General features: G+C 36.0%; 1 protein-coding gene across 13 annotated transcripts in view; it reads right to left on the reverse strand.

The window, feature by feature from the left end:
* LOC139114624 (proto-oncogene vav-like) overlaps positions 1–22,969 on the reverse strand; it is a 76,475-nt gene that overhangs the window by 16,188 nt on the left and 37,318 nt on the right. For 2 of the 13 annotated variants that reach the window (XM_070676445.1, XM_070676444.1), the window contains exons 11-23: positions 22,225–22,298; positions 20,556–20,660; positions 20,216–20,261; positions 18,634–18,651; positions 14,733–14,819; positions 14,059–14,174; positions 13,259–13,354; positions 8,726–8,835; positions 7,643–7,671; positions 5,361–5,408; positions 4,370–4,396; positions 3,022–3,079; positions 127–347 (exon numbers count right to left, since the gene is read on the reverse strand). In XM_070676445.1, the coding sequence (XP_070532546.1) occupies positions 127–347; positions 3,022–3,079; positions 4,370–4,396; positions 5,361–5,408; positions 7,643–7,671; positions 8,726–8,835; positions 13,259–13,354; positions 14,059–14,174; positions 14,733–14,819; positions 18,634–18,651; positions 20,216–20,261; positions 20,556–20,660; positions 22,225–22,298 (1,035 nt within the window). The remainder of the gene's footprint in view (positions 1–126; positions 348–3,021; positions 3,080–4,369; positions 4,397–5,360; positions 5,409–7,642; positions 7,672–8,725; positions 8,836–13,258; positions 13,355–14,058; positions 14,175–14,732; positions 14,820–18,633; positions 18,652–20,215; positions 20,262–20,555; positions 20,661–22,224; positions 22,299–22,969) is intronic. The other 11 variants (XM_070676447.1, XM_070676446.1, XM_070676452.1 and 8 more) reach the window with 7 other exon arrangements.

Here is a 22,969-nt window from a genome sequence, read left to right on the forward strand (position 1 = left end):
CTCAAGGGCGTTCTCTATGCTCCCCACTCTTGGTGTACCAAGCCAAATTGGTCTTCTGAGAAATGTTTGATAGATAAAGCTGCATGTATGCAATCACCATCATATTTGCAGAAATTGCTGGATTACCTTCCTTTTCACATATGTTCCAGGGAAAACACCAATAGCAGATGTACGGACATTTCGCCCTTCCCACCAGTGAGTATTTGTTTTGTCTCTGACTTCTATATGATCATTGGGTGCAAACATCAATGGAACTTTGCCCTCTGGTGGTGCGGGTATACCAGCATAGTTATAGGTAGCAATGAAGACTTGGATATTTGATGGATTCTGGAAACCAAATGATGGTGCTGGAGAAGGAATGATGAATGTTAACACTTTTAAGGTAGAATGCGCCTCAGGGACAGATATTCGGACTCCAAAACTTCTACAATTCTTTACTGATCTACCACTTGTGGGGATTTATTTTTGAGCTCTTGGTGTAATAAAACTTTTCGGGCTCGAATTTGAAAATCAAGAATTTTATTTTTGTCCATACAGTTAACACAGGGATGGCAGCCATTTTGGATTTCAAATATCAGTAAGTCTTTGGTAATTTGTTTCTCTAGTACCAAAGTTTGCGCGGTGAACCCCGATTTTTATTCTTGATTTTGAAAGAGAATGGTTGAAATATTCCCTGAGAAAAATTTAAGCAAAAGTTTAAGTCTTTCACTTTCAAGGTGCACACTACCTTAAATGATCTCTCTATGTTTTAGGAGTGGAGAAGTAGGGGAATGAGCATGTTTCAAGCCTGACATTTTTTACCCAGAAATTGTAGTGCACGCATATTTTTGCCTAAGAATTCAACACGAATAAATTGTGAAACAAAAATATAGCAAGATACCATCAATTCTTTTAGCGTAGTGCATGACCGTTCTTGCATGCAAACATGGTACATGATATCACTGTAATGTGATACATGTGTGATCTGCTGCTGCTTCCGTGTTGTGAATATCTAGGTGACCTCAATGACCCCACACATTAGAAACATTCTATTCTTCAATAAGCATGTAATAATTGCAGAAATAAATAAAATTACCACAAATAACACTAAAGAACATCGCATGCACATATTTCAAAGTGGTGTCGATCACGATGTCTGATAGAAGTTGACTGCTGCAATGTGTGACATGAAAGCATGGAAGGCTATGAGGAAGAGACTATTTGTTCTGAGGGATGAACGAATATCAGGAAGGTGTACAGACTCATTACAGTTGATAACATTACCGTTTTTGATGAAGGAAAGCAATAAAGGATGAAAAAATAATGCAGAATGGAAGTTCATGTGACAGAACTCCACGGAAAACCAAACTTTTTTTGCAGTAGTTTTAATCTGTGGCCCGTGCACCCTAACTGAAGAGTCACATCTGCCATTCCAGTTAACTCAATGTCCAATGGCAACAGACGTTCGTTTTCTCTCTTGACATGACAGATTTCATCTTTCACGGCATGGTCGAAATGAATCATTTTTTTTCTAAGAATTTAGCTGGTGACTATAGTGAATTTCACAGCCATATCATTTTTATTTTGATCTTTGAAAAGTCTCTTGCTTTTGCATGCTACAAAGACGTGTTCACATGACATAATACTGGAGTCAAATACCGCAATTATACGGTGTCGCTCAAATTTGATCAGAATTGGTACATACCAGTATGGGTACCAAAGACCAACAATAAATGTTGTTTCTATCTGTTCAGTGCAGGAAAATTCTATGTTGATGTTATGACAATGATTTCTGCACAGTACAACCAGAAAAACAACAAGAAATATTTAAAACAGAAAAACAAGAATGACAAAAGTAATTAAGGTCTGAAACTTTAGGTACTATAGGTCAACTTTAGCAACATGCAAAGCAGAAAGGCAGCTAGCCCCCCTTAGTTTGACCATAGACGGTCTTCCTCCCCTCTACTGTCTATGGTTTGAGCAGGTCTGTTAATATGTAACAGTTCATAAACAATGACAGGAAATGACTCAAGTCAGTGGAGTAAGCCTGTTTCAAGCCTGTTTCAGAATTTCCCTTTTCTTACCTCATTTGCACATTTTTGACACTGATGTGTTCATTTGAACAAATTCACATCTCAACCCCTACGTCTACCTGTACACCAAACACTGAGACGGTAGCTTTGGCGGTATGGGAGCCTTTGTGTGTGACAGACATACATCCGCACATACCACAAATATACAGACACTTAGACTCATCATATAAGCTCTTTTTGGTATTTATATATAAAACCAAATATGAGCTAACTGGAGTCAAATCAGTCGAATTTTTATGCAGATGCATGACATTTTCATGAATAATTTTGTCCTTTTTTCAGGATTAAATTCAAGCTGTAATTTCTCTACCTTTTCTTCATCACAGAATTGCAAACATACTTTGATTTTGAACCTGGGTAAAGAATTACTGTTAGTTAGGCTTGAAAATTGTTCCTGTGTTTGCTTTGCTTTTTGCCCATTGATTTTGCTACACACCTAATCATGAATTTACACTACCCCACATTGGTCTAGCAGGCACCAAAAATTAGTTGCTCAGCAGTAAAAAATGTTAGTCAATAACCTCAGGCTAGAGGATTAGATCACCCCTGAATATGATATGATATGATATGACATGATTTGATATATCAATCACAGTGTGTTCCTCAGCATCCAAGATATCTGAACTCAATTAGCCAACTTCCAACTTCACAGAAAGTTCCTTGTTCTTGGACTTGAGTAATATGTTGAAATCTGCCAATTATGGGCAGCCTTGATACATGTAGGAATGGCTGAGCATCCTTAATAGAAAGGTGTCCTTTGAGTACAGCCAGAATTCTACCAGAACCTTGCAGCTTGAAAACAAATCTGTCCTTCAATGCAGTGAGGCCTTTACTAGAGTTAGGACAGGTTCCACTGGACTCGTACAGAAGAAATTTTCAAAACAAACCAGGGAGCACTTGCTAAGGTGACTCAAGCAACTAAAGTTCACACAGTGTGCGAAAAACTTACCTCCTAGTGCTGCTAGATTTGCAGAAGGGATTCCACTGAAAACTGCTGGTGATGATACCTGTTGATGAGACGGCAAAGGAAAGATGGAGAAGAAATTGTAGAAGAAGAGATGAAGAGGAGTATAGATGAAGAATATTGATGAAGAGAACGACAGAAAACCAGTTGATGTAGAGGAAGTGAGACAGATAGAGAGAATGATAGTGATACGGGTAGCCAGGGATTGACAAAGAAACAAAGTGGGACGGATGAAGAGATAGAGTGAGGGTAGAGTGTGAGAAAGAAGCAAGGAGGTAGAGAGAAACATAAGTGAAAACAAGGAGATAGGCAAGCAGATAGGGGTGAGGCAGACAAGGAGAAACAAGAAAAGAAAGTGAGATACAGAGTTGGAAAGGAGAGAGAAAAAGCATTGTTACTCTCCGCTTTGAGCAAATGTAATTCTGCAATGATTTTCCCCTTAAAGCCATGCTACAGCAGATTAAGTTATCCAGGATTATACCTTTGCCCTTATGTGGCTACTACATTAAAAGGTCCCATGAGGGTCAGTAGTTGCCATGACAACATTTGCAACTTAGATGTAATGGGAAAAAATGCACAGCAGCCTTGGGAAAAGCCACTTTCAAACAATAACTCTACACACCACGACAAGGATATTCCCTCCAGACAAACATTCCATGGGAAAGCAGGGAATCATTTTTCAGGTTAGGAAGAAATTCTCTGTTCTTATAAAACGGGTTGGACACAGGACATTCATGCAAGCTAATGCATTTGAAAAGCCTTAGTAACTTTCATGACTTCTTTCTTATTTTTAGTTCCCTGTATCTGTTCATTTATCTACCAAAACAAGATGACGTACCCAGTATTTGCTTTGCCAATGCAACGACTGTGGATGTACATGTGTGTCATTTATTCTATTGTTGACAACTGGATGCAGGGACAAGCCTAAATTCAGTTATCGACACAATTGATGCAGGACATGCATACACAGTCCACACTGACAAGGCTAACACTAGGTGTTCAGAGTGTCATGGAAAACAGAGAAACTGCAGTTGATACATGAAAATAAAAGTGACAAATATTCTCAAAAGTAAAAGTTACTAAGCCTTTACAACCATCTGAGCTAGGGTGTAAAACAATTTTGTAAATCAAATTAATTATTAACAATAACTTGAAGAAAGCTATTAAGTGATCAACAGAAATAGCAAAATAAATCCACATGAAAACATTTTTGTTTATCTTATAGCTCTTTATGATTAGAGATTTCTGACGGGGTTAGGGTGCATGCTTAGACTATTTAAATCACCATTTACTTAGTCCCAGCTGAAATTTGAAAGGATAAAGGTTGATGTACCCTGTGTGGGATCCAACGCTGTTTTATCTTTGGTACACCAAATCAAGACAAGCAAGCAAGAAAGTGGTTAACATATTAAGGACAGAAAACTAGAAACAGGCATTTGTGTTAGTATATTTATCTTCGTATAAAAAAATCATAAAACATAAAGGCTTGCTTTTTTTGGTTTAATTTAAAACTCAATGTGCTCAGACAATGCTGTATTATGCGTAAGATAACAGGACATTCAGAGATCTCATTTCCGCAGTACTGTCTTTCCTGCACCCCTGTATCACAGGAAATGTGGACTAGCCTCATTGTTGAAACAATGAGAGTAAGGTTCACAGTAAAGAGACACGGGGTTCAAAGATACAAAATCTGTACGGCAAGTTACAATTACAATATTTTTGCATTGGTGGAACCAGCCCACAAACACTTGTTACATTCACTGTAGTAACTTAAGTACTTATCCACTTGTATAGCTCAAGTTAAAAGTACATCGAAATGAGAAAAGAATAAAATATTTTGCCTTCCTTTTCATGAGTGATATCAATGGTGGAGAAAATGAGACACAGGTAAGATGGAATGGGTATGCCCCTCATATCAGAATTCAGAGTTAACTTATTCGTTTCACTATAAAAATCAATTGTAAAAATTACATATGAACATGTCACTGCAATATTACCAGCCTTTTATATATATATCAATGTATTTAACCAGTAACAGCAATAATTTAGAAGATATTCTAACTGATTTTATGGACAGCAACGATTTCATGGCAACTTTTTAACAACGTTAGGCAACAGACAACAGCAACAAAACAGACAAAGATGTACGTAACAAGTGGTATTGAAATCAGACAGGATAACATGACTGAATAACCGACAGACTACATAATCAAAACACAGAGATGCAGTAAGGTTAGGTATTTGGAGTTACATGGGAAGAATATAGGGGCACGGGTGAGACTTCCAAGTTCCGGGTTAACTGCAACTCTCACAGAGTTACTTACCTTTGGATCATTAATAGTGGAAGATCTGTTTGACTGATTTTGATGCGGCTGCAGATAAAGGAGTGGCACAAAAGCATGGCAGGAACAGTTAGCAAAGTGAAAAACTTCCACTCAGACAGAGCAACAAGAATTTTGAAATGATTTGGATTAGTTTCCAAAGAAGAACATGAGTGTAAAAACTTTGTCAGTTTTAAACTTTATTTTGAAAACAGGGCTTTATTTCATTTGTGAAATTATGTAATGAAATACGCCAATGTGACAAACGACTGACAGAAATTTGGTGGAGGTCATAATTTTGATATGAGAACATAAAACATATCAGTTTCATTAGAACCCTCTTCGTAAACACAGTATTTGCTTTTTTGGGCATGCCAAGTTCAAAGGCACTGTCATTCGACAAGCTCATTTTAAAACAAACTTGACAGCCAGTTGCTCTGTCTAGACAAGTATTAGAACAAAATGGCTAAATTAAATGCGAACAAACCAGCGATGCTGCATATGCGCCACATGAAACACAAGATTAATGTTTAGATGACATTATTCAAGCACGGAATGACATTACATGGAGGATGTGTCATGCATATTTTGTGAGAATATTACATTTTAAAATGAACAAGGAAAGGTTACTGGCCATGCAGCACTATTTCTGAAATAGCACCATTTCATATTTAACCAATAGAGGGCAGTAGTCAAGGGGCAATTGGGATTTAAAAGTAGGTCGTCTTTTGAGACATTTTGCAGAGATGGTATTTGAACATAATAAGAATTTGACAAAATTTATGCACTGGATCAAAGAAAGTGATAGAAAATTTGGTATTTTCAGTTGAGTTTGTAATTAAATGGCCTTGTAAATTTTCATCCGATGAACTCCTGTAAACTAAGCTACTACTTAACTATCAGAAAAATAGTGTGCATATGATGTTGGCACGCTATAGTAAGGTACGCTTCAAGTGGACCACCTAGAATAATGTAAATGAGCTCCACGACAAACATGCAGTGTATGTTGGTTCAAACTTGTAAACAGTTGTGAAACATCAGATTCTTTGGTGGAACAAATCAACTATTGAATTTTTGCTTGATTTTGTCCTTTCTGTACGGGTAAAAATTTACCATTAGCCTCAAAATAATATGGTTAAAAATTGTTATGATTACACGTTGTTCAACATCAAAAGTCTGTGTTGACTGTTGGCAAAATGGCAGGAATTTTCACACTTTATGAATTTGATTATTTGTGAATACTAATTTTTTGTGAATGCCAATTTTAAGCCCGGTTGTACTAACAATTTGACATCCATCTGTAATATTTGGTGCCCTGAACTTCAATGCAGATATAACTGTACAGGAAATAGCCAAACGATTTCAAGTTATCTCTCCAATTTTAATTTAAAATTGTTGGCAATTGTGTTCAAAAAGTGTAGCATCGTTAATATTTGATCACTACAAATGTCATAATCTACCAATGAGTGCCCTACAGGGTAAAAAATGGCTGGCTATTTCAAGATCCACTCCAATAATTACAGTCAGAATGGTTAGTGTAGGAAGTCATCAACCTCAGCGCCAGACACTTTTCCAGCTTTTTACCGATTATTAGATTGCAAAACACAACATACAAACATAAAGATTGGGTTTTTTTTTGCAAAGCTCTCTTTTTTCTTGCAAGCATCTTCCCAGCTCACACCAACAGCTGTGATGAACTCAGAACCCATTCAATATAGCTCATTCCAATCTGACCAATGCAGTTCAAAAGGTTCATAGCTATGACAAGTTTTCAAACAGGAGAGCACTGACAATCTATCTGACAGTATACAATTTATCATGCAACATGCAAACTATGTTTAAACATGTTTCTGCTCACTGCCCAATGCTTCCTTATGACGTGCATGCATACAAACAAACAATTTCAGATAAAAATGTTGACAGTATTTTGACTCTTTAGAGTGTCAGGCTTTTCACCACATGCATCATAGTCGGAAATATCTTTAACCCTCTTATTACAAAAGTTTGGTACTACCCTAATTGTTAACAATGACAGAGTTGGACTTCTACATGGGGAAATAGGGGGTTGTGGAGGTTAAAGGCATAACAAATATCTACCATGATAAATTTAATCATTATGGACGTAAGTTTAGGGATGATTTACTAAACAACATTATCTGACATACATCATCTCAAATAGACTGAGGATTCATGGGTTAGTGGAAGAGCTTTAGAATATTTCAAAGGATCAAACAAAATATTTGACAGATGTACCCTGGCCATATGCTGTAGAAAAGTAAACCTACCCTTCTATCTGGCACAGGTGGTGGATGATCTGTTGGGAACAAAAGCAAGAAAATCAAATATTTAAAAATAATTTGATCAAATGCAGAAAAACAATAGGAAAATCATGAACAATAATTCCTAACAAACCATAGAATAAAAAATTTGCAGTCCTGATTAATGATATCAAAATGTTTGATATGCCATTTCAGAAAAGCACATCGATGTCAAGAAATTCCAACATATTTTCGTTAAAAACAGTTGCACAAAAAAGAGTTGAACAACTTCAGTGGAACTGTAGTTTGGCCATAAAAATCATAATGTAAGTACTGTTCGGTTTTCGTGTGACCAATATTGATTCTTGAAAGTATCTGAAGAATGTGAAACTTCACAAGACAAAATAGCTTGCCTTGTCAGATGAACAATGTTAGGTACACAGGTCAAAACTACAAATAACACACCTCAAACTTAGGGGACATACGGTAGTAGATTTTTACATTATATTTACATGATGAATAAATTCTCCGAATCACTTGTTACCTTCATTAAACTATTATGCTGTAAGCAGTGCATACAGTGTTATACAGATTTAAATATGGGCAAAAATAATAGCTATTTCTTTCCATAGCACAAAGCATTGCTCTAAATTTTTTTGCCTAATTTCAAATGCTTGCCTTCATGCTCCACAGCAGATACAAATCCATAAATGCTGTACATAAGCTTTCTGTATGGTCCTTTGACACATATTAAACCCCTGATTCCCTGTAAGGGACCGTCTCAGATTGTCGCACAAGTTCAAAAAGCGAAATTCATTCGTTTACAGGGGGCTGGGGGTTGACCTCCATTTAATTAGTAAACATCACTTTCGCACTTTTATTTTGTGATCACAAGTTCTCTTTTTGAACTTTTGTGTAGGGGAGGGGGAGGGGCTTTTGATCAACAGAAAGGAATTTTGTTTCTTCAACTTATGCGACAATCTGAGGCGGTCCCTAGTAAGGTTCAGATCACAACTGATAACTACTGGGTTGGGACAAACCATGTTGGTGAGAGGGTCTAATGGTGTTGCTGAAGTGCGGAAAAAAAGGTAATCTGTCTATTGCACTGACCTGCTCCTGTTCTCAATCCAGTGGCCTTACAGTCGGCTTCATTCTGCAGACACTGTTTGTGGACACAGATTTGACATTTACTGCACTTGTAACCTTGGAAAAAGATGCCACTGTGAAGACATAAAGTAGAAATGTTGACAACCAAGGGAATTTCTTTCCGCTGTATTTCACATGGTTCTTAGACATGAAACACTATAAAAAAGTTGAAACCACAAATCATCCATTTTGCGGTGAATAGCTAACTGGCTTTAGTCCGGCAGCCAAATCCACTTTTTGTCCCGAACCTTGTGTTAGGGTCTTAAGTTTTTTTTAAACCGGATTTTGCTAGTCAAGATAACCAAAGTGAAAAAAATAGTTACTGGATCTCTGTCAGTATTGAGCAATTTTAGATAATTAGCATAAACAAAATGGCCGCCAATTATCACAAATTACCATTGGAAGCAGTAGAAGTAGGCTTTATATTGTTAAAGTCTGCTAGTAAAAGCACATTTCTATTAGTGCTTCAACTAAAAAAAGGTTAGTAATCATAGATGAATAAATTTAAATACTAATTTGCATAAATTAACACAAAATTATCGCAAATTACCATTGGAAGCAGTAGAAGTAGGCTTTATATTGTTAAAGTCTGCTAGTAAAAGCACATTTCTATTAGTGCTTCAACTAAAAAAAGGTTAGTAATCATAGATGAATAAATTTAAATACTAATTTGCATAAATTAACACAAAATTATCACAAATTACCATTGGAAGCAGTAGAAGTAGGCTTTATATTGTTAGAGTCTGCTAGTAAAAGCACATTTCTATTAGTGCTTCAACTAAAAAAGGTTAGTAATCATAGATGAATAAATTTAAATACTCATTTTTAAATACTCATTTGCATAAATTAACACGTAAACCAAATTTTATAGGAAAGCTTGAACTGTACCAAAGTAGATTATAAACAATGCTACAATGAATGCTAAATGAATTGGTGCGGAAAAGGGGAAGGCAGCTCCACACACCATACTACTTTTGCGGATATTCAGTGTTTTCCTATGTTACTCGTAATATGTTTTATATTTTCGTCTTCTATAATTTTGGACACAGTGTTGGGACACTATGGCGAAGCAAAAAGTTTACAACGAGGTAAAAGTAGGCTCCGTGTTTCATACAGCTCTCTCAACATTATACACGTGCCCGAACACAATATAACCGGTCTAATAACTGGCAAACGAAAATACCACAACAGTCTTACAAGAAATACAATCTCTAACAGAAACAAAAAACTAGTAAAAGTAGTAAATTAGTACAAAAATTACTTCCCCAAACCAAACCAAAGGGCTCTTTTTCAGGGCCACCAAATTTTTCAGCCAAAGAACTACCATTGAAATACGATGGCCAGGCCGCCATCATATTCAAAATACACACAGAGAAAATTTAACAGATTGAGGAAATCTTCTCTGATAATGGAAGCAAAAGAAAAGAATTAATTAAAGAAACAAACAAAAAATAAGACGCAAACAGGCGTACCAAATACAAATCCCTAAGAACACTAAATGTATTAAAATATCTCTCGGAATATAAACAGCACGATTGGAACTAATTTGGGATAATTGGATTTTCATATTTTGCGAATTTCTGAAAAGTGTACATGTTCGGTGCCATATAGCTGAATGTTGTAGTATCGCAAATTACTCATTAAAACAAGTGTGTAATATAAAAGAAAAACAGATTAGATTACATTTGAAGATTCAATCGACATTACGTCACCATCCAATTATCCCAAATTAGTTCCAATTGTGATAACTCCTGAAATAACATTGAATAGAAGCTTAAAATTTATTCCTGGAAAATTCCGAAATCCATTTCAATACAACCAAATCTAACCTAATATAGGCAGAAAAATGCAATTAAAACACTATCAAATTGAACCATAACATTACCATAAAACCATTCGATAAAGACAGGGGAAATGGAATAGAAATATCAAATTAAACAGATTACATTGAAGAAAGTCACAGACTTTTAAGCCAAAAGAGATTACGATACAAAAGCGCATGTAAATGACAGCGACAACACAACCAGAAAACTACACGGACATGTACTAAAATAAACAATAGACAAATGATACGTTCAAATATCATGATCCCTTGAATACACATAATACGCACACCAACAACATCCAAAGGAGTTCAACAACATCCAAAGGAAAACAGGCCATACACAGACAATACAATCTCACACTGGATGGGATTCAGATCCAAATATATCAGTAATAGTTTCGTTACTAAATAAACAAATGTAATTCTGGAGGTCATACACGAACAAAATAAGGATAACAATATTAAGAGACTGAAGAAGAACTCACATTTAAGAGTTTCGAAATGCACGTTAAAATGGATCACAAATGATTTTTGATACCACAGACCGAACGACGAATCGTCTAGTACATCAAAAATAATTACCCCCCCCCAAAAAAAATACACATATTAAGAGTAACATACGAAAAAATTGAACATCCTCAAATATAGTATGGTGTGTTGAGCCGCCTTCCCCTTTTTACCTTTAGAGAACCCGAGTAACTTTGGAAATATCTTCTATAAGTTATTGTACTCCAAACCCATAGTCTTTTTCTGATACACAAAGTGTGGCTAATCATGGATTCAATGTGATGTCAGCAGATTCCATATCAACCTCGAAAGTAGTGTAAATCACAACGTTTTCTTCTTAAATGTACATCAAATGCATTGATAGTCGAGCTAGGAAAAAGTTCCCACCTTACTTAATCATTGTTTCGGTTAGAAAATCACAACTCAGGTTGGTTTTAGCCAAGGCATAACGATCACTAACTTACTTAGAAACATAACAGAGTCTCTTGGGAGAGTGAAACACAATTACCAGAACACTGTCCCCATCAGTTATATCTTTTTACCAGTAAACAGACAAGTACTCGACAATGGGCGAAGGCTAAACTAGTCGGTTGCTTATATGTCTGATTATCAACATTAAATTTGCAACAGAAAAAGAAGTTTATGTACGTGCAACTATTAAAACTGATGTAAAAGCTACTGTGTTAAAATAACTGCACAAAGTACAGTAAATGATAATAATGTAGAGTTACGCTTAACAACGAATTGTTTACAGCTGGCCGCCATCTTGAAATTATGCAAATTAGCATGTCATTCAAATAATATATGCCAACATTTATGTTCCAGTTTGCCGTTAGCAACTGCTTGGTGATTAAACGAGAAAAACAAAGTTACAGTATGTATAAAGCCATTTGAGTCTTCTTTCTCATACAAAGTGCAATAAGCTGGCGGCCATTTTGATTATGCTAATTTTCTCAAATTGCTCAATGCTGACATAAGGCCAGTAGTTATACTTCTTTTTGTGGTGGTCTTGGCAAACGAAATCAACCAAGAAAAAACTTAAGACCACAAAGCAAGGTTTACCATACTGGCAGCTGGCTGCCGGACATGTTTACAGCTAGCCGCCATCTTGAAATTATGCAAATTAGCATGTCATTCAAATAATATATGCAAATATTTATGTTCCATTTTCCGTCAGCAACTGCTTGGTGATTAAACGAGAAAAAACAAAGTTACAACATGTATAAAGCCATTTGAGTCTTCTTTCTCATACAAAGTGCAATAAGCTGGCGGCCATTTTGATTATGCTAATTTTCTCAAATTGCTCAATGCTGACAGAGGGCCAGTAATTAAATTCTTTTTTTTGGTGGTCTTGACAAACGAAATCTACCAAGAAAAAAACTTAAGACCACAAAGCAAGGTTTACCCCACTGGCTGCCGGACTACTGGCTTTTTCTGACACAGACATGATTCAGAACAGAATATCTTTGAAAATATTCACAGTAATTTTCTGTATAAGATAACATTTCCATGTCACAGAACAGCCTTCAAATTTTCATTACAGAGCAATATAGACTTGAAAGCAGTTTTGCTCATTAGATGGAGCCAAGCTAATGTTTCTAGTTTTTCATTTTAACAATCTCTTCAATATTTTCACTAAGTAATCATGATGCATTTGATTGTTGCAAAGCAAGTAAAGGGTGTGATCATTGGATCCACGGTACAAAGCTAATCCGTCTAAATGTGCAACCCATATATCATTTTAATGATGGTCTGGTTTGATACAGCCAAAATAGTTAATGTTCAAGGGTCAATACAGATATTTGCAAATTTCATCATTGTTCTCTAATTTACCGGTACATGCAAAAATTAATATTTGTCTGAAAATATAGATCAGAGTTTTGGACATTATGCATGCAAGGATGATGAAAATACATCTTAGTAGGTGACTACCAATGTTAGGATGAATGCTAAAAAGAATATCAGGGATTCAGACTGCAAGCTTTGACAACAGTGATGCATACACCACTAAAAACATTTGTCTGAACAATACAGCAGTGTCTGAGGTGAAGAGTGTGCAGCTACACATTGTTACAAACCTGTAGCCTCAAACAGCCCTATAACATTCTGCACTTGTAACATGATGCCGAAGCTGTAGGACAGCGGGAACTCAATATCTGACTTACCTGAGAAGTTTTGAGCAAATGGAACAATGGACAGGTTTGTCAAAGGTTGTGTACTCATACTTGTGTCTCGTTTTATGTTTGGGGTCAATGTTTTCCCTGTGGAAAAAGACCAAAATCAATGAAATTACCAAAAGTTCATGATCTACAGTGTATTTGTGACAGAAATCACAAGATCCCTATGACCATATCTTTCAAGCAGTACAACACAAGATCTACTGTAATATTCATCAAAAAAACTTTCCTCTTTCTAACTTATGTGAATGTGATTATTCCTTCTAGTGTTGAAAATATCCAAGTTGTCACTCAGCATGTAAATTTAATGAGAACTATTGAAAATTATTTCAGAAGAAATTCTTATATTTTGCTATCACATATCAGGAGGACATAAACAATTAGGAAAATGTCATTGCAAAAAGACAGAGTTACTTGATAAGACTGCTGTTAACACACTATGCAAACTACTATTTGAACATGTGAATGTCTTTGAATGTACGAATGCAATAATAGTATTCTACAAAAGAGGCTGCATGTACATTTTGCTATAACCAGTGAATAGCTTTTAGTTTGTGTCATGCTTCTTGGCTGTTACTTGCATGATCTTCCCTTATTCCAAAATTGGAACCAAAGCGGTTGAAATCTATGAAACGTGCTACAATTGTCATATTTCTCCGGAAAGCCGCGACACAATGTCACAAAACTAACTGTAGACTGGCAAACAAACACCTAACCTGAACCCTGAACCCATTCCTGTTTCTAACTACAGGAGCTAAGAGCAATATGAAGTCTGAGAAGACACTCACTTTGCCATGGTGATATTCTCTGTCCATTTTCTCTTCTGATCTACAGTCTTCACAAAGCATGTCACTGCACTGCCAGATGTGATTTCTTTTGGAGTGAAATTCCAACAAAACTTCCACTGCAGAACAGTAAAAAGACAGAATCAATGATGTTTAGCAAGATACACAACCAGAAATCAGATCAAACAATGCCTTATATGAGTCAATTTATCAAACATACATTCATTTGCAGTAATATTTTCCTGTGAAAGATTAAAGTTCATTTCTAGCAGACATACTGCTGATACAGAAGAGACTGACAACCAGAGGGACACACTGAAGTCATGGATATCTTTGGAAAGCATCATGGACGAGAGGGGATGGGGTATTATTTGTTGGACCCAATTTTGTAAGTTTTCTGATGTGACCTACGCTTGTCTTTATCAGCCAGTCTTTATTGGGTCTAGAGACCATGATGCACAATCATGCATGGGAAAAGCCGTTGAAATTGTACAGCTCAATTATATTCCAGCATTTTGAAAGACAGATGTGCTTGAAGCATGTTGACTAATCCAGCAGTCAACAACAGATTGCAGGCATTCCACCAGAAATGATAATCTGTAGCTACATGTACCTCCTAAACTGTAAAGTAAAGAGAAGGTACTTCTATTGAGATCAAAAATTGACCTTGAACTTACCCTTCCAGCTTTGCCTGGTGGTAAATTGTCCTCAATGCCAAATTTACCAAGATCAATTCTATCTTTGTACACATAGCAATCTGGCCCCTGTAAAAAAATAATCAATATGAACACGTATTTCACTTTGTGTTGAGGTGGCTATTTTCTTCACCTGTTTCTCACAAGAGGATGAGTTTGAAACCATTTACACTGAACAACATTTATAATATAGAATATTGTATCGTTTTGTAGTTAGAAAAATTGACTATGTAAGTTAGTTGACATTTTGAAATTTTACATTGCTGTTCTTTTGTTCAAACTTAAATGAACAAATAAACTTTACTGAGTTGTCATCAAAACAATACTGAAAGTCAGTAACTACCACAAAATATATCACGACATGTTCCTCTCTCATCAAGTACACATACATTTTTTCAGTTCATACTCAGTTTCTGAATGAGAAACAGAAGCTGACAAAATGGCCACCTTCTTGAACATTTCATGGAATATGTGGACACACGTTGAAAACGTTGACATAAGTGTTGTTATTCATGACCTTTCATCCCTGACCTACTGACCTTATGACCATCACATTGCTAGACCACTACCCTCCTCTACCAACTCTAGGTCTGATTTGCTTCTGTGTCAGACCAATATACACTACTTTTGATCACATTTTATGTCAATAGCCCATGATCATCACCTCTAAAATCACCAAGTTAAAGGGATTAAGTCGCCCATTTTTCATGAATTTTGTTTGATACGAGATACTATTTATATTGTTTGACATATTGAAAGATACTGAATGAATGGGTGACCATGCATATATTCAACCCTGGTTTTAGATAAATTAAATGAAACCATCGCGAGAATGAATTAATGGTCATGACCATCAATTCATTCTTGCCTTGGTTTCATGTCTCGTGTCTGAAACCAGGGTTGAATATATGCATGGTCACCCATTCATTCAGTATCTTTCAACATGTCAAACAATATAAATAGTATTTCGTATCAAACAAAATTCATGAAAAATGGGCGACTTTGTCCCTTTAAAGAACAACCACACCAATATGTGATGTACCATGGATGATGTGAAAATATATGGCGAAATATTTTTGTAAAATAAGCAAATTTGATAGTTATCCTACATTTTGCAGTCTTTCTCACTCTTTGAAAGCTTTCATCAAGTTTTGAACTATTTTTTGACCATCTCTTGTCGTTTACCTACCACACTGAAGATAACTTGCATCTTGTCACAACTACATATAAATGATGTCTGTAACCTTGTTGTTGGAGTTACTTTCAGATGTAATAGAACACATGGAATCTTGCTGATTTTTCTTGATTTAAATTTGAGACTTTTTTCACTGTTTAGAGCATTGGGGTGTAACTGTTTCATTTTATTTGCCACTTTATCACAGTAAATTTGGTGTATTTTGTTTACAATATCCAAGACAACCCTTTTATTGTACTTTGTTTAGTACTGAATGTGCTAAGGGCATTTGATTCAATGTTCAATATTCAATGTTCCATGGTCACTGCCTTGATATTATCGAATTTACCAGTCAACATCATTCCACTTTTAATGAATTAGTAATGACATACAGCCACATACTCCTGTTCTTGTGTATTTTTTCTTCATTTTGTTGTTCTGTCTTTTCTTAAACTTCACAAACACAACAATGGTGTCAACTTGCAAAAAAACTCTCACCATATGACTTTTCAAAAACATTTTGTCAACATCCTAAACATCACACTGACAACAGCAGTATGGTCCATTGTCAAAATTAAGTTAAATAATTTGATTGTTAAACTTGAAAGCAAACAATGGGTGTTAATGTAACAAAATCATGTGTATTTCAGTCTTTCATGGCCTTATGAACTATGTTCTGAACATTTTAATTCTAAAGCTCAGAATAATACCTACAGCTGATTTCACTTGACCTAGCCAATGCAGTGATACACACATTGGCTGAATGGAACCCAATACTGTATGTCTTTATCAAACACAAACAACAGAAAGTCTTTTTAAAGAGACACCATCTCAATTACATACTTAGGTAAACTTGATTTCAAAGCTAAAAACCTCATGTTACAAAAGTACAGAGTTTCAAATAAATAATCACATTACAGTTCTTGAAATTTTACTGACATCGCAATGCAAAAAAGATAAAGCAAGCATAAGTTTACAAATGTGAATAAAAAAACCAAGCAGATTTCACAGGGCTTAGACAACTGTACCATTGTTTACTTTGCTTTATAATACAAGGTGAGAAAAAGTACGGCCATTCTGTGTGGGGAGCATAAGTCAACCAGTACTAATTACTCAAACAGAAAGTTATCTCTTTGATGAGACTCCGTTGTTTGTGTCCGATAACACATAGTGGCATCCATACACAGAATGTGTGTATACCAAACATCGTATCAACAAGATCTAGTGAAACTACCTGTTGGCTCCTTTTGAACAGAAATCTACATTGTCGGACTGTTCAAGTTGACAAAACACATAAACAGGGGTAAACTGACATAAAATTTTCATGAAGCGTATTTCCATTGTTTAAAATTTTATCAACTACTTTCAACTTTAAAGCTTTCAAATATCCTACAGCTTATGCATAACTAAAGCTTACAAATCTCTGGTTGCCATGCACAATTCTGAGTAGTGAATGAACTACAAACTATTCTTTATGCAACTCCAATGCTACGAACAAAATTTAACCAAGTAAAGAAAATATTCTACATACATATGTGAAGTGCATGAATGACTGACTTTGTTGTGTTGGACCTGTGAAGGTACAAACTACCACAACACACACACCTATCACCACAATGGTTTGGCCCAAACCCATTGTTATCAATGGTGATTGTGGACCTGTTTACGGGAAATCAGGGGTGAACAGGTTAAAGTCAACAACAACAACACTCTCCCTATCTCATGCAATGCTTTGCCTAAAATCTCAGAAATTTCAGCTGAGATACCGGCAGACAAATTAGCATTCCTAAGGATGTTCCGTGTAAGCATCGATAAAAAACATCTTGCATGCTTTCCAATAGCAAATGATCAATAGTAAGAGTACATATTATGGTAACAAATACTGTAAAATCCATGACTTGTTTGTACTGTAAAAGTTTCACTTTTAGACTGAATATCTGTCTGTCTGTCATATCAAGATGTACTGGTCAGAGCAGGAATAAATAAAAAATCTGCATATGAATTTGATTTCATGAAAAACTGATTTGATACCTCTGACTGTTTAACATCAGATATGCATCTCATTGAGAATTTAACGCAATAAAGAATTGTAAAATCTTGTTTTTGTCTTTCAGACTTGCATCTGAAAAGGGAGAATATTGTCATTGAAATTCCCCTGTAACGAAATAGTCTACTCACACTGTGACAGAAAATGATGTGAAGGATGGCAAGAAAGTGCATTTTCAGAGTAATTACATTTGAAAATTCTTCTTTTTGGAAACACTTTGTCATCTTTTGATCAAAATACTGTAGTTGTGGATCTGATGTAGGGCAATTACCCATTATATCAGGCAATACAATCAAATCTATTGCTTATCAAACTGAAACGGGGACAACTAAGTTCATGCGTTTCTTTTCGGCTTTGAAATATTTGCGATGACGCGAAATTGCTTTATTTTGACAATTTATCAAACAGAAAGGATTTAGATCAAGCAATTCATAAAAGAAGTAAAAAGGATTGCTTGTTCTAACCAGTTAACATTAAAACGTCTGATGATTCAAATTTCATTGACTGCACAAAAGTCAAGGTACTGTCTTTGCTTGTAGAAAGACAGTCGCCTTCCTTTGACATATTTCCTGACAGCAGTGTTGCATCATGGGAATAATGCAGTAGAGGGTTAAGGGGTGGGAGAGAGACATGCAGACTAGAGTACAGTACCAGCTACATACCCATAACTTGTCCAATGTCTAGAATGAACAGAAGAAAATGAGATAGGACAGAAGAGGAGAAAACAGATGAAGCAAGGTATTCTATGGCTGATATGAACGAAAAATATGTTAGCATAAGGGTTGACGAAAGTTGCTGGCTGTATATGAGGCTGTGCAATGTTCATTATGTAGCAGCTTCAAAAAAATTTAAAGATGAAACTGCTGTCAAATGAACTTCAGTTTGTGAAGGACTATAAAATCTCCATGCCAAACTTGTCCGGTAATATTGCCAATATTCAATTAAAAGCTTGGTATTTACAAAAATTTGAATGCACTTCAAATAACCAAAATGGAAAATTTTTCAAAAAAAAATTCTCTTTGTTTTTCACAAGTTGAATCTTCATTGGATGATCGATGTTTGTTTACAACTTTGATTTGAAAAGTGATCAGGTAACCGATGTAATTTGTGCATGAGATGTATGCATGATAAGCATGTGATCAGTATGTGGTGTGCTCATGAACAAAGAGTGACACACGTGAATTACAGACCGTACACTTTTTTACTTCTGTTCATATAAATATACGCTGACATATTTCAAAGACGACAGATTTCATATGAATTTATCTCAATAATCATGGCAAGAAGAGATCAAAAAAAATGTATCTCATTAAGTTTGTTTCAATTTCATTTGACAGTCGTTCAGAATAGGATGATGTTGAGACACACCCACAGAGCAACGATGGTTGTGGAATGTTCAGAGTGGAACACCTAACATGTTCTCCCAAAAGTTGCTCATCTCTCTTGTATAGAAATTTCTCATGCCTCATTGCTTTGCAAAAAAAGCTTTGATTTGTTTAACGCCATTCCGAAGCAAAGAACAATGAATACAGATACAGCGGGGAAAACTCAAAACATGAGCAGAGAAATGTATCAAGTCAGAGAATAAGTCAAGCGAGTAGGACACTAGACTCAACACCTGAAATAAACTGGTCAAGCTATATACACTCTCTTGCAGGAGACAAGTTGAACTGAAATTTGGAAAGAGTTGAACTGAGATAACAGTGTCCATCTCAGTGGATAGCCAAAGATAAATCTAAAAATTACGGCTTATCTTTCCTCCCAGATTTCACTACATTAATTAAACTTGTCTTCTTCAAAAGATTTGGAGTATCAATTACAAATTATTCTGCATACACATGCTGAAGACACCACAATCATGTTAACTTTGTTACTTTTTAATGTAAACCATGTGCTTTTTCATCTGTTTTGCTGTAACCATTCACTCCAGCATTCAAAACTGGAAAACAGTTTAAACCAGAGTCATACTCGTACAAAACAGTATTGACAGTATAGCAATGTGTACAGAACATTTTCTTGAAAGTCAGATAAACTGCCTTCATCTTGCCAGCACACAAACAAAACATCATAGGTTCATGTGGAAGATCACACAACATATGGTATGAAGACATGTGTGGGACTAGTGAACAGACAGCAACCCTATTGAACGAGCAGATGTCAATATTAACTTGATTCTCTCGGAGGCAAGATACAATTTGCTCATGTTAGAAAGAGTCTGAAAAATAAGGACTTTGCTTGACTTACCCTGGTTTTGCATATCAACATTGCTTTGTCAAATAGGAAGACATATCTGAAATGAAGAAATTTACAACGAGCATTCATGAAATCCATTGTTTCAAAGAGCGCCCTCTGGAAGCCATCTGAAGCTATTACAAATGTGCTGCTGTGATGCATTCAACTGTGAAACTAAGATATCACATGGGCAAATAACTGGATGCCCTTTCTGAACAGACTCAATGTCAGTATGTCAAGGTTTTGTCTTGATCTGTAATATCTCAAAGAGATATGACAAGATAGAAGAATACTGAAGAATATTGGAAACTTTCTAGAGATTTCAGATATCACAAAAAATGGGTAGACTTACCTTGTTTTCATATCAGCTGCCTTCTCGTGTGATTTGAGTTTCATTTCGCCATCTTTGAGCAATCTGCCGTAACACTTGAGATCGTCTCCAATGTACTCTGTTACCCTGTAAAGGCATGGTATAACACTCAATGTAGAGATGAGCTATTAATCTCCACGGAGAGATTGAAGCACGGTGTGGCAGCAGTGCGGCATGGATAACTGTAACCAAGCTAGAGTCTCTCGAGTTGTTGACCATACGCCCTCAGTGTGGCTACTGCTGAGACTCCCTAGCCAGGTTAAAATTATCCACATCACACTATTGAGGACTATATAACCACAAACTCTCTCATTCATTAGTAAGATATATCATTGCATGTATACAGCAGGATTAATTGGTTCGCTGGATTTAGGATGTTGCAATGTGTCTTGGAAACAGAACATTTATCTATTGCTGATTCACATTCCATATTTTAGGGACTGTGGATAATTAAAACACGCCCATGGTAAGCACAACTTCTGTGTTTAGGGGGGAGGGGGTTTGGCTGTATTTCAATTACCGGTACTGTGTGCAAAAATCGCACTACAAGTTTTCCTATTGCAACATCTCACTACACGTTTTTCTGTATCTCAAAATATCGCTATATTGTTTGGCATGTACCAGGCCAGTACAGCACTGGCTACACCAACATTCTCTTGACATACATGTGAATCAGTGCACGAGTAAAATAACGTATCTTTTTGAATACACTATTTCATTTCATTCTATTGGTTGCGTGATTGTTGAATTGGCACTGAACAGAGATTGATTTTAGAGGGGTATGCAGGGGGAGGGGCGGTCGGTAGTGTATGCGCGATTTCATACAGCGATGTAATCACCGACTGTTGGATGCAGATACAGAATGAGGCTTGGTTGGATTTTAGAGGGGTATGCAGGGGGAGGGGCGGTCGGGGCGGTCGGTAGTGTATGCGCGATTTCATACAGCGATGTAATCACCGACTGTTGGCTGCAGATACAGAATGAGGCTTGGTTGGATTTTCACACTTCAAAACTTTCGTTTAGGGGAGGGGAGGGGAGCTGAGAACAAACACACTTAGTTTCGTTTACCGTGTGCATGTTTTAATTATCCAAAGCCCTTTAGAGGAGGAAGAATCATTTCATACAAAGATTGAAACCTGCCTTTGCAATGCTACTATCCAAAGCATTTTTGAAATTCAAGCTTTTTTCTCTTTTTAAACTTTTGTATCAAAAAACATCTTCATTTTTTAAAGTCTCAATAGGTTGTCATGATGTTCACAGGACTTCTATGTTAGCATCTATAACTATAATACTGACTTCATGGGTATAATATTCCACAGTGACAGAGACTAACAACATAACCAACTGATGTTGGCGAAGAACTAGGAAGTCTACTGCACCAATCAAAACATAGTATCTCAACAAAATTGCTCCTGATTGGTTCATTTGAAATCATGACATACTAGGAACACTGGGTCACAGTTTTCAGACTAATGTGAACACAATGAAAATGATGAAAACTGTCACCTATGCGTTCTGTTTAACACTTGTTCAGCTCAATGATCCTTATTGACCATGTTGCAACAAGTGTATTATTTGAAATGTGGGGCGGTTCACAACAATCATGACAGATAGAGATGGCCAAGTTCAATGTTGACAAAATGATACTTACGTTTGCTGTATTTCTGTGATAGTTTGCAACGTTTCACTGTCTCTCTTCACTTCATTGACATACATTGATATGTCCTGTCAGGGTCAAAGGTCATATCAGTCAAAAACACAAGGAAGTCAAAGGTACTAATAGAAACTATTTATTTGTAAGCGATTTCCCACTGTGAGTGAATATTCATTGTGACATGGGACACAATGAAAAAAAAATGACAAGAATATAATTCAGAGATAAAACATGGAAGGAATTAAATTATGGATGATTTGCAATTTCTTTGTCATTGCCAGATATGTTGGAAAATGTTTCACATTACCAACGAATTTGACAAAAATGCAGATTTATCAAGCAGGAAACTGCATTCAGTAAACTGATAACTTATAGGGGAAATCCCAATCTGACCCCTCAGTACTATAACAATAGGACAATTGCTGTACTTATTTTTTTCCTTCTCTGTGCAGCAAATACGTTCCCTGAGAGTTGTAATCTAAATTCCTTTTACACGTAGCACTGATTGTGCAGGTTTATTTTTATTTAAGTCAAACTTTACATTGATTCTTTGTTAAATATTTGTGTTCCCATTATTTTTCTGACATAGGGGCAAGTGTGTAAAATACAGAGAGATACAGTGTACATACAATATAGGGTATGTGTTTCTTTCTCTTGAGGATCTACCTTAGCAGGCAATTTTGGAAATAACATCAATACATTTGAAACCACAGTATACACCTTGACTGGTGATAATGTGGGG

The sequence above is a fragment of the Ptychodera flava genome, chromosome 16, assembly GCF_041260155.1.
Source record: "Ptychodera flava strain L36383 chromosome 16, AS_Pfla_20210202, whole genome shotgun sequence".
Taxonomy (NCBI): Eukaryota; Metazoa; Hemichordata; class Enteropneusta; family Ptychoderidae; genus Ptychodera; species Ptychodera flava.